The following is a 21,985-nucleotide window of genomic DNA, read 5'->3' on the forward strand; positions in this document are numbered from 1 at the left end:
GCCATCAAGAAAATAACATGAAAGGTGGACAATCAAGTTGAATTGTCCAACTCAAGTGGTAGACTGAGTGAAAGATACCTCATTTCAACACTGAGGTCTTGGTATCGATCCCTAGTGGGGGGTGGCTAACAGTGAAGTGTGAACTGGCAGTGGGGCGTACTAACAAAAAAAAAGGAAAAAGAAAAAAAAGAAACTGAATTGTACAAACGAAATAGGTCCAGTCATCATCTTGAAACATATATTCAATAGGTCTCCCACTATTGTTTCAAAATAACAACTTCCATTTAATGATGCTAAGCATCTGATAGATGGCTCATAAAAAGCTGACTTGTGACTGGTAAGAAGTGGGCAGTAGGGCCTAATTCAAATGGTTAGGATGATCGAATGAGCTTGACTTTTTGCACCATGGCTTGCCCCTAGTGGCAGGAATTTAATGGACAGTCAAACCAATGAAATGAAGGGGGAGATGTAATTATTATCAACATGCAAGTTAGACCATCTTTCAAGCACGGTTATGTTACGCTCACCATGAATAGGGCTGTTACAAGGCTTAGTTGTCTTAAATATCTGATCGGTCAGCAGGGCCATCAGGACCATTAATTCCATTGTAGATTTACCCTAGCCCAAAATTGCGCACCACCACACCCACACACCCCCCCCATAGCCACTGGACCCACAAACATGAGCTTGGGTTGCTTTCTAAGCAATCTTACTAGCTTGATGGATGGCTCTACGCATGGAATATTATTATTAAAAATAAAATTTGAAAAAAAAAAAAAAACACCAAAAGAAGAAAAAGGTGCATCAATGCACAATCACTGGGTAAGAGTCCCACAATGGGATGCTCGTGCTGTGCGGTGCTGGCCTCACAGGGCTGGACACAAGGTCCAACAAGAGGGTAGGCAGCAATCGATGTTGTGCGATTTCTTTTGGGGCATCCCAACCAGGATCTCCCTTTCACTAGTTCAGCAGCCTAGATAACTAATCCACAGGCCCGCATGCAACCCTCGTAAATGTATTTCAATCCCAAGTGTCCATATCATGGGGCCCCACTGTTGGTGAGGGGACAACATAGATAAAATTAAAGACGACAACTAGTAATAAACAAGCATCCATTAATCACAGGTTATGATCGTCCGATCGATCTAATTTTTAGGATTATGCCCCATCTAATGTGGGTCCCACCATCTGCCTATTGAGATTGAGGTGCACGAATGGTGCTTACAGTCTGCCACCATGTGAATAACAGGATGGCTTGACCATCAGATTGGTGACACATGTTCTCCAAGATCTCGTACCCATCCATTTGTGCCTGATTTATTAAGACAAACCATCTACACAGAGCCCTTCTGATGAGCTGCTAGGGTCTCTCACGGACCTTCCATATTTCGTACCATGTGTGAGAGTCAAGTAACAAGAACGATTGCTCCAGGAAGTAGAGGATCCTAGACCAGAGGCTTGGCATTGTATGTTTAGGTTTCCAGTTTCTAGACCCTGATAAAAACTTCCTGGATGGGACCCTCCTAATCTTTCCACCTTTGGACCATAGATATATTCCACATTAAACTCAAAAAACAATATAAAATAAAACAAAAGGACCCAAGTTTTGTGGCTAAGATCTTCAAATCTGACAACAGGACAATCCCAAAGTCTCTGCAGGCCATAAATAGATGTCTAAGACGAGAAACATCTGAACCGAACCAATTATCTGAAAAGGGAGCTGGGGTTTTCAAATCTGGGAAACATTGAAGGAATGGTCCACTCACAGCAGGAATCAACAAAGACCAATTATCTGGACCGAACCATTGGCCCCATTTGTCAGTAAATGAAAACCCTGCAGTGCCCCTCCTATAAATGGTCAGGTTAATTAGGAGAGAGAGAGAGGGAGAGAGGGAGAGAGAGAGAGAGAGAGCAAAACCTACTTCCATTCAATAACCCGGCTTCATTATTGTGAGTATTTAAGGCAAGAAAGAAGCATTTTCAGGGTTCTGGTTTGGTACAAGGTCTGAGGGATTAAAAACATGGTTTACAGAATGCTATAAACAGCAAAAGCATGCATACCATTTCACATTGTCACTGGAAAAAGAATTAGGCGTAATCTATAAGACCCGCCTTTGAAATCCATCCCCGCTCATTCTTTGATTGGAAACAGCAACTTCGCCACGACTACTAAGTTGGTACATTTGACCAAAACTGCAGAAATCGCTGTAAACATGTCACTGATCTACATTGAAAGCATGAGGTTCAGAACATAAGACTTAAAACAACTCAACAAAGAAGAAGATAACATAAAACATAAAGACGTTTGGGTTAGCCAGAATTTTATGCAACAAACAAAAAAAGAAGAGAAGAAAAAAGCTCGATTGCTCCATCACATGTTTCAGCCAGGGAAGCATTTTTATCACTTGCCTGTCTGCAGTAGTCACACTGGAGGATGGCATTTTTACTATTACTTTGTTGTTGTTGTGGAAATGTATTTAAGCAGAGTTTGAAGCTCTGGTGTGAAGAGGAGATTGAAGAGCATAAAGGAGAATAGGAGGGAGACTGCAAACCTGACGGTCTATCAAGGTTGTAGTTCCTATTCATTAACAAACAATTTATCATGAAGATTGCATCTCTGAATCATGAGACTCAAAGCAGAAGAAGCTACAACACCTGAAGTAGAAGTTCCATTCAGACCCTCAGGAATCATTTGGCACGTGCGACTCTTGGAATGCATTTAGCTCCAGAAACATGTGGGTCCCCATGGTGACAGCTCAGTGCAATGCATCTTCTTTCGCAGATTCTTCCCACAAAACCACTTTCAAACATAATTGAAAAAGAAAAAGGAGAAAAAAAAAAAAACCCTGCACCACAAGTTTGCTGAGCTTCAAGTGTAAGACCCACATGTTTCCATGATTCCCGAAAATGCAGCCTCAGAGCTCTGCCAGCCAAATGAGCTCTCTCAAGACATATCCTCAGAAGCTCAGTTGAGTTATCAGCATTAGTGCAGGCTTCAATGCTTATGGACAAGAATGATGATTAGTCACGTCTTGATGAGACTATTTCTACAGCTACTAGAAGCCAGATGATTTCTAGAACCACTAGAAAAAGATAGGGACACACCAAAGCAAAGCCCCTTGAGAACATGGGGAGAAAGTGGGAGCTATTACTCTCTTTGGAACTCCTTTGGGCTTCCCCAGTTCAATCTCAGGAGCAGACCAAAGTTCTTGGGTATAGAAATGCAGAGATGAAAGTAATGGTTAAAGCACATTTCCTTAAAAGGCAAATGGGTTTTTGTTCTTCCATGAGTCCAAGGGTGAAAGGTGATGACGGGAAACAAAAGGCTCTTGCTAGTTACCTTAAGTATTAAGAGGTAAGTTTTTCATCTTCAGAATCATTTTAGTCATGGCTCAACCTGTTGATCTTTCTTTTTCTTTTTTTCTTTTCTTTTTTCAAATGGTAACTGAAATTTTATCAGCCAAAAAGATTTATATATTAAAAAAAAACAATTATCAACGTATTTAAATCCATATATCCTGAAAGGGAACTTTCGATGGCCAGAACATGTAATTCTATATGATCTTTTGTATCGTCATTTGATTTCCAAACATCACTCTACAAGATCTGCAAAACATACCAATAAGTATAGAAACAAAGGTCAATACCTTCCAGTGATCAGTGCATATGATTGTTGTCAAGAAAGACAGATTCATAAGGTGCTTTGAACAGCTGAAACTCCTGGAACTGTCCAGCATTGCTATGTAAGGCCAATGATGGTGCCCGTGGTTCAGCTGAAAGCAGTTCAGGCTGCCAGTATTCAGAGCTAGCATGTGGCAAGACTTGGTGCACTGTGTGAGTTGCTGGCTGAGACACACTAGTGTGATTTGCATGCATGACCTGGTTGAAAGAAGCAGGTTCGGGATGAGCCGAACCCCATGAATTAGTTGACAGAAGAGAGAGAGCACGTCGAAAGTCCGGTGTTGAATCCAAGTTGGACATAATCGTAGACGCATCCAGATCTGCATCCCAGTTATCAGATTATACCGGTAAGCATGAGCAAGCAAGAAATAGGGGGATTTTAATTTTAGCCTACTTTCATAAAAATACATTCTGTTAAAATATTTAGGATTTAATCGTTACAAAATAAATATAGTTTGTGATTTTCTCAACAAAAAAAATTCAAATTCATGAAATGTAAGCTTAACAGAAGGCAATATTCAAATTCACAACATTGCAGATTGTCTCAAAGATGTCCTTTGATTTTGGAGTTTCAAGTTGGCCAAGTTGATGAAAACCTCACCGAGTACATATAAAATCAGTGTTTTGACACACTACTTGGAACCCAACCAATCTGAGTAGACACGGATTAATAAGAAATTTTTTAATATTGATGTAGAAAGATGGAATTTGCACTTCTACCCTTCACAATATAAATAGAGGGTTGCCCAGTCATTCGTGGTTGGCTTTACGAATCATATATCACCTATCAAAAACACAACCAGAATTCCCATGATTGCTTGGCAAAAATTGAATGATTGATTGGCGTGCAACTTGTTGGACTGCCAAGTTATTGTTCAACTGGTGCATAATCGACAACACGTGGTGTTCATATGACATCCAACCTCTCCCAAAGGTTTGCCTTGCCATAAAGATCCCCCAGCGCCAAAAATCAACCAATCCACTCATCAGATGAGCTAAATTTGCACCTTCAATCACGTCCACCATTGTCTATAGTGTGCACACATGATGAATGGATTGGCCTGATTTTTGTATCAGGCTATCAGCTATTCTTAATGGTGGGGCCAACCTTTTCGATGAGGTGGAAGTTGTTCACACTTGGATTGTAGACAATTATGCAGTAGTTCAAAAGTAAGCTGCTGTCCAACTAATTGCATGAGAAATCTCAACTAGCTACACAATAAGCTATTGTCCAACTAGTGCATAGGTGGCAACAAGTCAAGTGTGTAGAACAACCAACCCATTCAAAAGGTTGGCAGTACCATGAAGAACTGATATCCATTCAGGTCAATCCATTCATCATGTGCACCCCACCATACAAAAGAACTGAAAATTACCGATCCGATTCCAAGTATAAGTGGCCTACTTGATGGGACAAATGGATAGTCCAGATCGATGATTCCAAGCTTCCCATTTAAAAGCTTCCCCATGAAGGTGAGGATGTCTGCATTCCTTGCGAATTCACAGGTATCTTAATGTGAGAACACTCTCGGGCATTCTTGGGGCAGCCCACACCGTGATATATGTGTGAGAGAGAGAGAAATCCGCTCTGACCATCAGATGCGTAAGCTTGAGTTTGGCTCAGGGACCAAAGTTCAGCCTGATCCATGATTCAGGTGGGCCACACCATGGAAAATAGTTGGAAGGAGGACACCCACCCTTGATTTTGTTAAGGGCCAACCATGATGTATATGCGACATCCACTTCAACCATCAAATGTGTCACCCCATGTTAGGCCCAAGGCCCAAAAATTAGGCCCATTCATGATTCAGATGGGCCACAACAAGTGAAACAGTTAGGAAGGGGACACCCACCCTTGATTTTGTATGGGACCAACCGTGCTGTGTATGTGACATCTACTCCAACCAACAGATGAGGCACCACATATTAGCCCCAGGTCCATCTGTGATTCAGGTGGACCACAGTAAGGGAAACAATTGGTAGGGTGGCTGTTATCCTAATCAGTGTTCCCCTATGGTGAGGCCCATCTGAATCGTGGATCGGGCTGAACTTTAGGCCCTGGGCAGCTGGGCCTAACATGAGCCAACAGATTTGATGACCTCCACCCCCTACCCTCCCAAACACACATATATTAGATCTGAAGTCCAACCAATTGGACCACAACTTACAGTCCACCCAGCAGATAAACTTCCAACATGCTAAGTGTATGTGATATCCAACCCTTCGAGTAGGTGGGCACCACCATGAGGAGCACCTGGTGCAGAAATCATCCCTTTAAACTCATCAGGTGGGCTCCACCATGAAAACAACGTGTAGCCATTGATGTGTAGCAAAATACAAGTGTGTCCACTCGATGAGTTTCATATGGAAGATTTGTGCACAAGGTGATCCTCATGGTCGGGCAAGCCTACTGGCTGGTTTGGATATTGTACACACGTCGGAAGTTATCCATGGGTGGACCATAACTTTTAGTCCAACCGGTTGGATTTGAAACCTGCTACACATTCATACATACGTGTGTGCGTGCACGCATGGGGGTTTGCAAGGGCAATCTGCACACAGCGAGTCCATTTCAAGTTTCAAATGTCCTATGTCTCAGCATGCATATAGTGGAAGCAGTTTAATCAATCTCTAAAGGTTTCCAAGACATCAGGCAAAGATTCACCAAAAATAAAACGGAGGAAGTTAATACATGCCTTGATTGAGGACCTCGGCAGTGGTGCCCTTGAATGGCAATTGCTTGTCGAAGTCATGACAAACAGTAGGGATGGCAGTTGGTAGCTCAACACTAGGCAGATGCAGCTGCCCATCAATGCCTCCTGCTTTTGCAGTCCTTAGCCAAGACCCTTTTGCTTGTGCAAACTTGAACTCACATGAGCCTTCCCATGTAGGATTCACAGCAGGCCTTGCGTGAATGAGTGGGAGCCTGTTCAAAACAAGGTTCATCTGTTGCCTGCCATCTGTATTTGCCAACACATTCACAACAAAAAAAAAAAGGCAGTGATATCACGCAAAAGAAAAGTTTTCAAGTGGCAAAACAGATGCAACCATTACTAAAAAACAATGTCAGATAATGTACATGCATCTACAATTCATGTTTAAATAGAGTAACCATGAAACCTTTGCCCAAATTCACACTTTTCAACATCAGGCATTAAATAATTAACCAATACAAAAATGTAAAACAAAATGGAGAAGTAAAAGTGTTAAAGAATAACCCAACTTCAAGTCAAGATACAGACAGCGGGGGGAAAAAAATGAAAGATACTGCAATTTATTGAGGACCAACAGGCTGAAAAAGAAAAAGAAAAAGAAAATACAAACAGCCTCTTAAGGCGCCCAATCCTTGATACACAGATTAACCTGCTAACAACCCCTATGTAAGAACAACTTCTATTCTGGAAGTAGCAATCATTCTTCTCACCCCAAAGAGACTAGAGGACAATGAGCATAGTGACTCTCCACCTGGATCTGCTCTTTCTCCTCGGCCCTCTAGCATGCCAAGAGAGACACAGACCCTCAATTGAGCTAGGCATCAGCCAGGACACATTCAACGCAAGCAGAATACTACTTCAGATGTCTCCCGCAAAAAGACAATGGATGAATAGATGATCCATCAATTATGCATCTTTGAAGCAAAGAAGACATGTTAGGCAGCAACATTGCCCTTCTCCAGAGGCTGTCAATGGTAAGGACCTTGTTCCTGCCTATGAACAAAGAAAGAGCTATGACTTTAGGAGGGGCACTCTAGGACCAAACAAGGCTGGTATGGCTGCAAAGCCTCTGATTCGCAAATTGGGAGATGAGAGACTATAAAGACCTCACCGGGAAGATACCAGACTTATCAATCAGCCAAATCAACGAATTATTCGCACCTGGAGAAGGCTAGAGCCCCTGTAAGCGGGAGAAAAGGCAAACCATGTCATCAATCTCCACATTGGACAGATTCTGCTGGCAAGGGGGAACCCACACACCCCCATCCTCGGAGACAAAGAAATAGTGGGCAACAGAGACATTGACAATAGATCAAAGCCCAGCCAGCCTAGGGAATTCTGATTTAAGTGTAGACTCCCCGTACCAAACATCATCCCAAAACCTGACCCGAACTCCATCCCCAACAGCAAAACCCAAGCCACTAAACACTTTGGGTGCAACCCATACTAAGGAACCATATATGCCAATAATAATGATCCTCCACAAGCTACCCTCCACCCCAAACGTCTAGACCCATTTGCCCAGCAAGGCTGAATTAACATCATCAAGATGTTTAATTCCAGCACCCCCTTTGGAGTAGGGCCTACACAGTTCCTTCCAGTTCGACAAATGAAGTTTGCCCTTACACACATCACCTTGCCTGAGAAAGTCCCTCCTAAGCCAGTCAATCCTAGTAATGACAGACTTGGGCACGGAATAGTGATATGAAATAAAGAGGGAAATCGGAGAGGGAAGCCTTAATTAAGGTAATTATGCCTCATGGGATAGGAGATTACTTTTATAGAGAGAGAGCTTCCTATCCATTCTCTCAATCACCTTGTCCCACAAATGCTTCGTAGGCTTCCCAACACAGAAAGGAAGAATAAGGTAGGAGGTAGGGAGAGACCTAGCCCAAAACCCAAAAATGTCAGCAAACCGAGAAACCTCCTCCATTAACAGATGGATCTCAAGAAGCTCGCTTTTAATCAAAATAACTCCTAAGGCCCAACACAACCTCAAAGCATCTAATAATCTTCCTATGATTATCCACCATAGACCCAATTAGCTTCACAAAATATTAGGGTATCATCAGCAACTTGGAGATGGTTAACACACTAGAAAACATTAGCAACTTCAAAACCAAAGAAAATACCCACAAATTGACCCCTGACCAACATCCGACTCAAGGCTTCCTAATGCAGGGGCATTTCCACACCGGGCTCGAGTGGGGTGGCCTGTGGGATGCAGGGGCACACTCGGGGTAGGTGGCCTGTGTGAGACAGGTGACTCATGTGAGGCGGAACCCATGTGATGTAGGGCCCACGAAGGGGGTTCGGCTGAGAACCTAACCCATGAGATGTGAGGCCTAGGCTATGAGATAAAGGAATTGATTCACCATGCTTTATCAATTCAAGCTTTTAGAGCAAGTGGTTAATTGTCCTGCATCAAAATAGTATCAGGGCAGGAGGTCTCATGTTCAAGACTTCTCACCAAGGGTAATTAATGCAAGGACATTTACACACCGAGCTTGAGTGGGGTGGCCTATGGTATGTAGGGGCACACTCGAGGGGGGCGGCAAACCAGCAATGAGAACAACTAATCTAGCGAATGAGACACAAGCCTGAATCCAGCTTCTCCACTTAACTCCACACACAATTCTTGCCAGTATATAATCCAGGAAAGACCAATTAACATGGTCATAAGCCTTCTCCAAATCCAGCTTGCAAAGGACTCCTTGCCTACCAGCCTAATGACCCAAACTCAAACACTCATGACTCTTGAGAAATCAAAGCACTGTCGAGGATCTGTTGCCCAGATGTGAAAGAAATAACCTTAGCAAGCACAACCCTCAACCTCTAGCTCAAGATCTTAGCTAACATTCTACAGGGGCTTCCATTAAGGTTGATGGACCTGAAGTTATTCAAGCTAACAACTCCTTTGATCTTCGGGCCCAAAGTCCTTCAAGCTAGTGGCTAAAAAGAGCTACCCATCGCAAACATACTGAAGCCAGAGACGAAAAAATCATCAACAAAGTCTAGCAAATTCGGCTTAATCGTCTCCTCAGAAAAAAGGCCAAGGGAAAACCATTTGGACCTGGGCCTTATCTCTAGCGAAACTCAAAACAACATCTTTGACTTCTCCCACCTGAGGAGGCATCCCAAGAGCATCTACCTCCTCTAAGGAGAGACAATCAAAGGCCAAGTTATCGAGAAACGTAAAAAATACATGACTTGTGTGGATATTTGAAGCATGATGTAATAAAAAAGCTACTCTAGCACCTTTATTATGCACATTCCCAAAATTGAAGGCACGATACAGATGAAGGATTTTCACCTGAATATTCTTTTTAGCAGCCCTTTTAAGATTCTAGCCAAAATTCTTAGCTAGAGATTGTGGACGGTAATCCCTTCGATTATATCGAATTTCCAAAGTGCTTTCGAAACAGGTAGACAGATTTTGGACTATGTTCTTATTGCTAATGAATGTTTGGACTCTTGTCATAGGGCCAAAAGAGCCGGCGTGTTGTGAAAATTGGACTTAGAGAAAGCATATGATCATGTGGACTGGTCCTTCTTAGACTATATGCTTATGCATCAATGGAGGCAATGGATGTATTCTTGTACATCGTCAGCTAGATTTTCCATCTTAATTAACGGATCACTGTTTGGTTTTTTTAGATCCACAAATGGGCTTCGTTAGGGAGATCCTTTATCTCCATTCCTCTTCATCATCGTCTTAGAAGCTTTGAGTAAGATGTTGAGTCGCAGCCAGGAAGTTGGTTTGTTTCGAGGTTTTCAGGTGGAAAATTTCCCAACCCCTACGAGTCATCTACAGTTTGCAGATAATACTTTGCTTTTCCGTGAGGCGGAAGAGTTTATGATTGATTTTCTTAGTATGTCTATATGCTGGTTTGAGGTGATTTCCGGCCAAAAGGTAAATAAATCTAAGTGAGAGCTCTATGGGATTCACATCTCCCCAGAATCTGCTTCCTGTTTAGCTAACTTATTCGGTTGCAAGGTGGGATCTCTCCCAACTTATTACCTTGGCCTTCCTTTATTTGTGGGAAAACCGCCTCGTTTTCTTTGGGATAAGATTCTAGAGAGAATCCAAAGCAGGTTGAACACTTGGAGACGTAAATTGATGATTCTTGGGGGTAGATTAAGCCTCCTTAAGGCTTGCCTATCCAGCCTTCCTGTTTATTTTATGTCCTTTTCAATTGCCCTTCCTCGGTAGTGCAGAAAATTGAAAAAAATGCGAAGAGATTTCCTATGGTGCGGTGGAGCAGAAGGAAGTTCCATTTATTGAATTGGAAAGAAGTTTGTCTTCCAACATCCCAATGAGGAGCAGGAATTAAGAGGCTAGAATTAGTTAATACGTCCCTTATGGGTACATGGGTGTGGAGATTTTTCCAGGAAGAGGAGGGTGTATGGAAAGAAATCTTAAATGCAAAATATGGGACATCTCCTACTAGTTGGTGGCTAAAGCAATCCTTTGCATACCGGATGTTCTATATTTGCAGAAACATCAACAGACTGGCCCCCTTCATTTTTTATAGATCGAATTTTATGGTTGATAAAGGCAACAGAGTCAGATTTTGGATTGATCCTTGGTTCCTTGATTGTCCTCTGAAATCTGTCTATCCGGATCTTATGGCGTTAGCCCCGGATATAGATATCTTTGTGGCTGACAACTTCTCTTGGAATGGAGAAGTGAGGATACGGACTCCTCCTTTGAGGAGGAACTTGAGGGATTCTGAAGTAGAATCTTTAATTTCACTTTTATCTCAATTGCAGGATATCAAAATTCCGCGGAATGCTCAAGATTCAATTGTATGGAAGGCTGGAGCATCAGGAGCATTCTCGGTTCATTATTCAGACTTAGTGGAGGAACGAGTCTCTAGCAACAAATTTTCCACTAAGGAGATCTGGAAGTAAGGAGCTCCTCCATAGGTAGCAGCTTTCCAATGGGGCATGATGTTGCACCATCATGATCTAATAAATTGCTGTATCAAGTGGTTGGATCATATTCTCTTACCATAAAATGGCTATATGTGCAGCAGCACTGACTCTGAGAAATCAACCAATAGGCACTTATTTTATTTACTTTTTGAAATATGACAGAATATTATTAAAACGCAAAGAGAAAGAGAAACAACAGGCACTGATAGACTCCAATTATTGTGAATCCTTGAAGTGACACAATAATTCAACTTGCCCTAGATAACTAGGCAAATGAATAATGAGGCCAAATCAAAGGCTTTCTCCAAGGTTTCTACAGGGTACAAACTGTTTCATGTCCGGGTACCACATTGAAGGTGCTAGACGTTGGGTACCCATCAGGTCTTAATGTCCCTACCTTCCCCGACAACTATCAATGCACCAGGTCTTCATTTGAGTGAATATGCAAAGAAGAAAAGTCACAGAGGAGATATTCTGGCAGAGTATGATGGTTGACATACAGGCACTCATAATTAAAACAAATTAAACCACACAAACATAGGTCAGGTTCAGGTCCTGTTACGTGTCCGGTTAACCCATCGAAGGTGCTGGACATTTGTTACCCATTGGGTCTTAGGTTCCTACCTTCCCTGACAACTATCAACTCACCAGGTCTTCATTTGAGTGATACATGCAAAGAAGAAGAGAAGTCACAGGGTATCTTTTGATACTCTAGCAGAGTAAGATGGTTGGCATACAGGCACTCATAATTAACACAAATTAAACCATGCTAACTGTGAGACTAGGGTGTAGAACGAAAAAAATCTGGGACCATGAAACATTGATGAAATGAAGAAATGGTTCTACTATCGAGATGAGTTTATCCACGTACACCATGAGGTGAATGATGTAGCTGATGAGCTAAAAAAAAAAGATAAGAAGGATGGACTAGAAAAAGATAAGAAGAAGGATGATGGGTACTCATCCTAATTGTGAAGCAGAAGAGGAAGAGTGCACCATGAGTTGAATGATGTAGCCCAAAAGAGGACGAAGAGTGCACCATGAGTTGAATGGTGTAGCCCAGAAGAGGGCGAAGAGTGCACCATGGTGTGAATGATTAGCCGAGAAGGATGAGCTAGAAAAAAGATAAGAAGAAGAAAGATGGGTACTCATCCTAATTGTGAAGAAGAAGAAGAGTGCACCATGGGTTGAATGATGTAGCCGAGAATGATGAACTTGAAAACGATAAGAAGAAAGATGGTAATCACCCTAATTGTGAAGAAGAAGATCCTAAGAGGTATAAGATGATTAGAGAGATGCAGGAGGTAGAGAGAGAAAGAGGTCTCCGTCAAGCGTGGGGTACAAGATAACTAGAGACAGGGCCATAAGAAGAAGAAGATCTTCATAGGTATAAGATAATTTTTATTTTTGTTGGGGGGGTGGGGTTGTGAATAAGATAAAAAGAGATAGGGTCATGCGGTCCACACATCTATCTAGAGATACGTCTGAGGTCTCTATCAAGAGTGGGGTATAAGATAATTAGAGATAGGGCCATATTGGCCCACACATGTCTGCGGCTAGCATTTGAGCATAAGACGAGGTATAAGATATACACTGGACCAAAGAGGCATGGACTATCCCTGACAAAAAAAGTTAATTTTTGTTGATGATGACATGATAGACCTTCAAGGAAAGCACTCAAAACAGGACTGAACATCCTGTAGCAGACAAGCTGCACCTTAAAAGAAAGAACTTTAAAAGGACTGAACTTCCTGTACACAAGATACATTGTTTGCTAACCTAATCTACTTCACTCAAAACTTAAGCACCACACAACATTTGGAACCAGGCAACAACATGCTAATAAGTAATAAATGGCATGCAATAAATCATGCTCGTAAGATGAATAAACTTCATCGCTCCAACAAAGCTGACTCAGAAAATCTTCAAATTTGCGAAGAATACCATAGAATGACGAAGGGAGCCTTGCAGAATTGAATGAGATTGTGTCTGTCTGCGGCTTGCGACGTCGTGCATTGTGATCAGATAGACGCCTGCGGCAGCTTCGCTTTTTCTCATCAAATTCTGCCAATTCATGGAACCTGCAATGTGGTCACATAACTGCAATATCAACATCCTAGAAACAAATTAAAACAATTGCTAGCACGGTCAGATAGGTTGAAACTAGTGTTTTAAAACTCTGACCAGACTCCGACCCATTTAAGTGGGCAGTCCAGTCCAATTGGGTTGACCCATCTTTGTAGAGAAATATTGTTCTAAGTTAGATGCAACTCAAATTGAACCATCCAAATTGTGACCCTAAAAATTTACATTGACTTGATTACCTAGCTGTCCAGATTTGCGGACATTTAACTGACAGTTGAATGAAAAGCATCAAATGGTCCTAATTCAGCAAACAAGGGTTCAGGAATCAAAGTCTAAATCCATTATACAAGTCTGATTTTTGGGATACCACCTATATACATTTGAATTCACAGCATGGATGGTTTAGTTTGAGTTTACATGTGCTGCATGTACATTGTCCAAGCGCCTGCATATCGACCATCACATTACTTCTTTTGAGGACCAAGGCTTCTATGTTAGTCTTTAACCTTTTAGAAAATGGTGGTGACTCATCCTCCCCACATGGCACTGATGTACAGCTAGCCAGACCATCCAAATTGTGGTCCCATTGTCAATGGACATAACTCTAAAATCAAGTTAATCAACCAATCCTAACCAACCCATTCACGGCTTTCAAATCGATGGTTGAAGTTAAAATAGTGAGTGGTCCAAATTCAGAGGGAAAAATCAGATGGTTAATATTATCTTCCCAGCTCAATTTTCTAGTACACTCCACCCACAGTTAAGCCACTGATTTGAGCAGCTTGGATTTCCCTGAAATTATGCCATGTGTACTTTTTGAAGAGTCACCATCATTTTTTTAAATGGTGCAATATCCAAATTGCACCATCCAGACCATCCAAATTGTGGTCCTATTGTGGACAGACCATAACTCTAAAATCACATTAATCAAACATTCCTAACCATCCCATTGATGGTTTTCAAATCGATGGTTTAAGTTAAAATAGTGAGTAGTCCAAATTCAAAGGGAAAAAATCAGATGGTTTATATCATCTTCCTAGCTCAAATTTCTATTATGCTCCACCCACAGTTAAGCCATTGAATTGAGCAGCCTGTATTTCCCTGAAATTATGCCATGTGTACCTTTTGAAGAGTCACCATCAAATTTTTTTAAATGGTGCAATATTAACATAAGAGTCTAGCCCTCTTTTGAGTTCTGGTTGACAAGACTAGGTCGATGGGATGGATGTTGCAGGGATAGAGAGAAATGAGATGGGGAGAGAGCAAGGATGATAAAGTGCAGCATGTGGAGCCCCACCAAAAAGCAGGCATGTAGACCGCCATAGCACACATTTATGACATCAGAGCTCTCTATTAGGTGGGCCATCAATTTTTTTTCTTTGGACAGAGGAAAGAGGAAAGTGTACAATGATGAAGAGTTTAGTGATCTAAGCGGGTCACTCAAAACAATCTGGATCAAATGGTTTGGCTTTAGGGCCACAGAACATGGGCAACCTAGACTGTTCTATTCTAAAAACAGAAATTACAAGGACCCGGACCATGACAGTGGACAGTTCCTGTCCAAACCGGTCCAAGCATCCGGTTATATCCAGCTTTTAAAACACTGGTTGAAAGAAAGAAGAGAAATACTCAAGCAGAGATCATTATTAACATAGACTATATCTGAAAACAGAAGTTCATAATATGGGTAGAGGAAAAGAAAAACAAAGACTGGAGAACAATTTGGTCGCTAATGAAGGTTTTTGCAGATTTAACTCTTCTAAGAAACTTACCTGCTACACTGCTGGCAAAATCGGCGATCCTGACCAGCAACAGTGACCTTTGGACTTTTGGAATGGTTTTCACATACTCTATGCTTGCGATGATAATCTTTAGCCGCAGTAAGGTCAAGATTACAACCTTCGACCTGGCAGCGTGGGGTCTGCATGCTCTGATATGATGCCCTAGACTTCTTCATAGAAGTGTTCGATGATGTGGGAACCGCAGAAAAAGATGAGGTCTTAACAGTGCTCCCGGCACAAACATCTTCGAAGTAAGTACGCTTCCCAAGCTTTAAACCAATCAGAGGCTCGCTTGTGCCAACGGATGACACCAATTCCGGAGAAGTTCCGGTATCCTCCATCCTACCCAATTCTTTCCTTTTACTAAGATCTTTAGGAAAACCTTCTGTTGTCTGAAGATTAAACTCAGATACTCTGACTCCTCTCTTTGATGAAGAATCCACAGAGACCGAAATTGAGCTCTTGGATGAAGAGCCATTACCCAAATCAGAAACAGAACAACGGCCGCCCCCAGGTGAATATACGGAGCCGTTATCGATCCCTCCATCTCCCTCAATCCCCCAGTCCATTGGCTGTACCTGCTTGGGAGTCTCACTGACTCTCCCATTGGGTACCATCAGACTCTCCCAATCCCAAAGTGGAGTCTTCGCATTCCACTCCATTGCAGAAAAATGCCTCACAAAAAGACTTCACGTTCTGCTCTTTTCATGGACGTGGATGCACCAGTCTCAGCTAGATGGTGCCAGACTTAATTAGAAAAAAAACGGGAAAATAGTCATGAGTTAGAGTTTATTTAGAAGTAACAGGATCTTATTCCAAACTCTACCCTGAAACCATCAAACAGAAAGGGAGAAGAGAACTCTCCAGAAATTGAAAAGACCAGAAACAACAAAATTGATAGCCTGCACAGCAAGAAACCCATAAAAAGAAGGATACCTTACCACTGATGACCAATGACTAAGCTTACCACGAAAATCTGTTTTCTTTGCTTTCAGCAGAAGCACATAACAGCAGGTAGGGTAGCAGATCAAGAACAGGTTAGATCCCCCTGTTCACCTCCCACAGCTAATCAATACACAATCAACCAAGCAGCAACGAGGTGGCCCTAAAACCCATTGCTTTCAACCCATACCACCTCTTTCTTCTGATTTCAGGCCAGTGTCGTCTTCCGTTAAAGCAATATGCTACGTCGAAACCTCAACCTGACCTAAATCAACATCCAAGCTCTAAGCCATCCACATCATGCTCTTCACCCCTCCAATTTAGCTGAGAATAAGAACACCACGCTATCAAATCAGAAAGAACTCACCCCCCCTTCAATGACTTTCCAACCATGAGCTTCACCATTCTCTCTACCCAAGACAGAGATGAGTAAAAAGCTCCTCCTCACAAGAAATGGAGTGTTTTATAGCGACAACCAAAATGCTAAAGCATCAAAACATTCACAGCTCTTCCACAAGAACAGCCTTTCCAATTTTTAAAGCTCCCTTCAAGCATAGCCACTGCCTGCTTTGACAGTGCCCATCTAAACTTCACCCTGCTTTTCTCCTCCAAAGAACTGCCCTTTTCCTCCTTTTAAACCCATCATCTTGAATGATTACATAGTAAAACCGAATTTTACTGTTTTACCACAGTAAATATTTTTACAACCCTGACCACTGTAAACCACTGTAATCCGTTGAGATCCAATCTACTATTGTGTTTGGGGTTCACACCCGCTTGTGAAAAGACAACTAAGAATCTAAACTACAGCCCAAATGAACTGAAATTCACCATCTGATATAAAGCGATTACTAATGTCCCCGTGCCTTCAAATCTTAAAACACCCGAATTCACAGTTCTACTGTTTTTACCCCTTCAATTGCAGATTTTTTTTACCAGCAAACTAATCCAAAGGCTCGAGATGGTAAGAACACTCAAAGCATGCCGATCGTCTCAAATTGTGTTTCTCCCTCGACCAGAAGTGGAAAAACCAATGTTCGCCTTGTTTATCAACCTAATCCATAAGCAAATCATCATTTTTAGAGATAATAGCGATTTTTTTGAAAGGTGAGATAACAGTGATAGTTTCCAATAAAAGAAAAACACACATCTTCCCCCTAAAAAGTACCAACATCCCAAATCACTGTCAAGATTGAAAGAAAAATCGAAAATCGCTTTCAACTATCTAATCAACTGAAAAAAAAAAAAAAAAAAAACAATTAAGGCAAAGATCGGGGTCGTCCAAGCCAAAAACCCTCAGGATCATTGACTGCCGACCACGCCCCTCGTTTTTACCGTGTTTTGGAGATCCCAACGTTTCTCATGGAGTTTTCAACTGGGAGAAGGGGGAAAAAGGGAAATTTAACGCATCTAGAGCTTTTTACATGGGTATTCATATGAAAATACGGATTTTTAACCTCATTAATAGCCTTTTTTAGAGGGTTGCAGGTGACGTATACTTCTAAACGTAATTCAGGTTCTCGGACGCTACTTATAGCTGTTATCAGCAGAAAAAGAGACATGTACGGAATCTGAAGCTTCTTTAGGGTTTCCAGCGGTGAAAAGCGAAATTTACCACGGCTGTAGCTTTAAAACGCCAAAGAGGTAAATTTTTACCACAAATGAAGTATTCGGAGGCTCGTTATTGTAGGGCATTCAGTTGGAAAATGGGGGAATTTACCGCATTTGAAGCTTTTTCTAGGTAATTTCAGATGTTAAAGAAAAAGGCATTTTTACCGCATTGAAAGATTAAAAAAAGCAGGGGGGGTGCATTTTAGGAAATTGAAGTTAACGAGGTCGTTTTCAAGGGGTTTATTTTTCTTTTAATTATTGTGAAGAAAAAGAGAGGATTTTTAACGCATTTGAAAGATTAGAAACGGCTTTTTAGATTTGGAAGAGTTTCTAGGGTTTTGTAGAGGTGGAGTCAGCTGGAAAAGGAACGGATCTAATTAATGAAAGAACAACCTACGCGCGTAAAAAGAGCTGCTGCTGGAGTGGAGACCATGTGCGGAGCCTGCCATCGATCTCTCTCTCTCCGTCTGTCTCTCTCCCTGCAGCCTATCTGTTTGAGATAAGAGAGAGACAGGTGGAGTAATAGAGACCAGAAGAAGGATTTTTTCCTTTTTTGCTTTTACCACAGCAAGCAGCAGTGAGTGAGAGAGCGAGAGTAGAAGAATGCAGTGCGGCTTTAGAGAGTACACAAAAGGCAGGTGCGGCTACTGCAGCATCCCTCCGCCTCTATTTATTAGCTTACAGGGTTTTAGGTAATTTCACAACCAACAATACACCCTTCTCTTTCAATTCATTTACCATCGGGCCCCTACATACATGTAGCGACCTCTGACTCGGATTCGGGAGTGACCGCTCCACTACCAACGTCGGTGCTGGAAAAGATGTTTGGGTCCCACCATGATACGCCGTCCATCCATTTTCCAATCTCGTTTTAGGGCTACATGAGTCCAAAAATGAGATAGTCCCAAATATCCTCTCGACAGTAAAGAGTGTTGATTGAACCCCTGCCGTTACAAACTTCGTGGGTTAACAAAAATATTTGTGTTTTCCCTTTATTTCATCACAAAAATAAACATTATAGTGGACCCTAAAAGTTTTGAATGGCGTCCATTTATTCACTGCTATTTCTTGCACTGTAGTCCACTTGAGATTTAAATTTGATTCTTTTTTGGGCACGCTCCTAAAAATGATCCCAGAAAATAGTTAAATGAAGTGTATAAAACATATATATCATGGTAGACCTTACAAAGTTTTTCCAACACTGATGTGGGAGCAGAGGAGTTGCTACTGAATCCATAACCATTGAGAGCGTTCAGGGCATGGTATTAGATGGGATTAGGTTAGATAGAATTGAGTTTGGTACCTTGCAATTCAATCCAATATTTGGAGAGGATAGGAAAGGTTGGGATTAGGTGGGATGGAATTGCATTTAGTCTTATGGAATTGCATTTTGTCCTGTGCATGATTTTTATGGATTTTGAAATCCACTACACATGTGGGCCCCACATTGATGCATGCACTTATCCATGCCATCCATCCATATACACGGTTTACATGTGACATTTTGATTATATACGTGTACAAGTGAATAACATATATTGTGAATTTGGCCTGTTGTTTATAATTTCATGGTCTATCAAACATGATTTTTTTCAATCCTGTGTTTTCTCGTAGCAAAATTTTTATCCCAAGCATGGGATTAGATGGCTACAATACCATGGTATTTCTATACATGTAACTATTGTGCAATAATGATGTTAATCCCATCTAATACAATTCAACACCATTCAAATCTGCGGCCAAACATGCCCTCAAGGATTTGGGTTGGTCAGACATCCGTCCATGTACTCCAAGCAGTAAACAACCAAATCGATTATTTATTGGGTCAGGTCTAACCCACTTATGGCATGGGTCAGGTAAAAATATTTTACAAGTGAGTTTACACAGATGGTGTTCTAATTATTTGGGCTGTGTATATCAAGGTTTAAAGAAAATGAGATTTAGGAGCACATGGTCCTTTTTTCTTTAAATGATTTAAGAGGAACCATGGCCTTCTATTATTTCAACTTTAGATTGGGTTTATTGGATTTCATTCAAAATGGTCGACTTGCCAGGGGAGTATTAATTGAGTAAGGCATTTATATATTTATATTAATTAACTACTTTTCCAAGGTCCCACCTATGTCAAGTCCACTTGTAAGATGGCTTCAATTGGACCCATTTTATATTGGGTCTGACCCAAACCTGATCTATTTAATAATTTGGGTTAATTTTTTTGACCCAAACATCCTCCATGGGTCGAAATTTTGGGCCCAATCACATTTATTATTGGGTCGGGTCAACCCAACTCATTTGCACCCTAATGTTTGTACATTTGTCTTTAGATTGTCCAGGATCCATGAGATTCAAATTAAATGACCCATGTACCAAAGATGTTGCCACTATCAATAATTGGCCAGCAAAGACATGGACTATGTCAATGGTCCACATTCGACCAAAAGGTTCAATATTCTCTATGTATGATTAAGCTATTCAGCTATTCATCTTGAGTGGTCAAGTCATGAGAATAAAGAGATTGAGAAGGATATAACTACTAAAATTCAAGCTAAGTAGAAAATATGAAGATGTGGCCCTGGGATTTTGTGAGATCATCTGTACCAATTAAGCTTGAAAGAGATTTTATGATATAGCTATAAGACTTCTCATTTAGTCATGTGATCCAAGCCATTCATTCACCTGATCACACCGAGATATCTGTCCAAAACTACTTCAAATGATCTCTAAGGGCCTGTTTGAGAACGTGGATTTGGAACCCCGTGGATTCGGAACCCACTGGATTTGAAACCCCATAGATTTGAAACCATCCTATTGTGTTTGGCACCCTAGATTCATAATTAACTTTAATCCAAAAGTAGCTATGCTTAGTATATTTAGAGGGGTTTGAATTTAATTACTAATTCAACTTTAATATCATTAATTATTGAACATATGTAATGTCTCACACAATGGTTGTAATAAGCCTGCTGAAGTATATACTTTGTCCGTAAATGATGAAATTCCAAGTATCGGATGGACCACAAGCACAAGATCACATCCAAGTGACTAACCAACGATTTTTTTAACTGTTGATTTACATGAACAATGTTTGAATGGAGACGATCATCGTTTTAAAGTAATTCGTGATGCAATTGACAATCTAATTATTTTGGGATATCATTAGTGGGTCATGTATTTGATATATTAATAGTCTAGTGACACACATGTGACACATGCACCTCTTGAAACCCCCCGGATTTGAAACCCGATTAATTTATACTGTCAAACAATCAGGGGATTTGAAATCCCCTCAATTCCATGGTGCCAAACAACCGTTAACTGGGTCTTTACTCTTGCTCGGGTGGTAGATTCTCGGGAGTTTCAACAACAGGTTAAGGGTTCGAATGCCCATAGGTGGTGAAATTTCACTAGCGTGAGTGTGTATGCTTGTGTAAAAAAATTAAAAATTTAGATTTAAAAAAAAAACGACCATTAACAGTACCTTCGTTATCCTTAGATGCTAACGTGCGCCTAGAAGAGAGAGGTTGGTTAGCTTTTTTGGCTTCTTGGGCAAAGCAAAAGTGCCCGTCATAACTCACCAGGGGGAGGAGAGTTTATTTTGGGATGCGGATTAGCTACTCACAAGTTGCGTAGCGAGACAAGCTACTGAAGTCGTGGGCCCCACCATGATATATATATATATATATTGTATTCACACTCTCCATATATTTTTTTATAGATCATTTTAAGACATAGAAAAAGAACAAGGCAGATCAAAAACTAGGGTGGACCCACGTAGAAAATAATGGAGAGAGCGACGCCCACCATTGAAACCTTCCCAAGGTTTACTGTGATATTTATTTGAGATCAAACCTGTTCGTAAGTTAACACAATGCGTACAATAAATAAGGGAAAACACTAATATCATCCTGATCAAAAACTTTTGTAGCCCATAAAAGTTTTTAATGGTGAGCGTCACTCTTTCTACTGTTTTCCGCAGTGGAGTCCACTAAAGCTTTGCATCTGATTCATTTTTGGTTCATGCCCTAAAATGATAATTAAAAATGGATGGATGGTGCGAATATAACACATATATCATGGTGAGCCCCGCATAATTAAGGGACGTCATTACTTCAGTAGCAAGTCTGCCTACTCAACCTGTCAGTAGCTAATCCGCATCCTATATTTTAGGTCTGTCATGACTCATGATCCAAAACATGTATCCGCTCATTGTGGACCCACAGGATGAGATGGTCC

The 21,985-nt window shown here is 41.2% G+C and overlaps 1 protein-coding gene across 8 annotated transcripts; it reads right to left on the reverse strand.

Moving 5' to 3' along the window:
* Positions 1–1,907: 1,907 nt before the first annotated feature.
* Positions 1,908–18,290, reverse strand: LOC131217665 (squamosa promoter-binding-like protein 12). 8 transcript variants are annotated; one of them, XM_058212620.1, is made up of 7 exons: positions 18,146–18,289; positions 16,167–17,195; positions 15,191–15,946; positions 13,278–13,414; positions 6,378–6,641; positions 3,648–4,001; positions 1,908–2,193 (listed from the first exon to the last, which is right to left on the reverse strand). In XM_058212620.1, exons 3-6 carry the CDS (start codon positions 15,859–15,861, stop codon positions 3,658–3,660), a joined length of 1,416 nt encoding a protein of 471 aa, XP_058068603.1. In that variant the 5' UTR covers positions 15,862–15,946; positions 16,167–17,195; positions 18,146–18,289; the 3' UTR covers positions 1,908–2,193; positions 3,648–3,657. The 8 variants fall into 8 exon arrangements, with proteins under 8 accessions (XP_058068603.1, XP_058068602.1, XP_058068604.1 ...); XM_058212619.1 differs by having other exon boundaries at positions 15,191–16,026; XM_058212621.1 differs by having other exon boundaries at positions 1,908–2,205; positions 15,191–17,195; positions 18,146–18,290.
* Between the last annotated feature and the right edge of the window lie 3,695 nt (positions 18,291–21,985).

The sequence above is a fragment of the Magnolia sinica genome, chromosome 10 (genome assembly GCF_029962835.1).
Source record: "Magnolia sinica isolate HGM2019 chromosome 10, MsV1, whole genome shotgun sequence".
NCBI classification, from domain to species: Eukaryota; Viridiplantae; Streptophyta; class Magnoliopsida; order Magnoliales; family Magnoliaceae; genus Magnolia; species Magnolia sinica.

Coding starts and splice junctions, on each gene's coding strand:
- LOC131217665 (XM_058212621.1), bottom strand. CDS start 15,861: ATGGAGTGGAATGCGAAGACTCCACTTTGGGATTGGGAGAGTCTGATG. Junction 13,415..15,190: donor TTTTGCCAGCAGTGTAGCAG/GTAAGTTTCTTA, acceptor ACCACATTGCAG/GTTCCATGAATTGGCAGAAT. Junction 6,642..13,277: donor GCTCCCTTCGTCATTCTATG/GTATTCTTCGCA, acceptor TGGCAAATACAG/ATGGCAGGCAACAGATGAAC.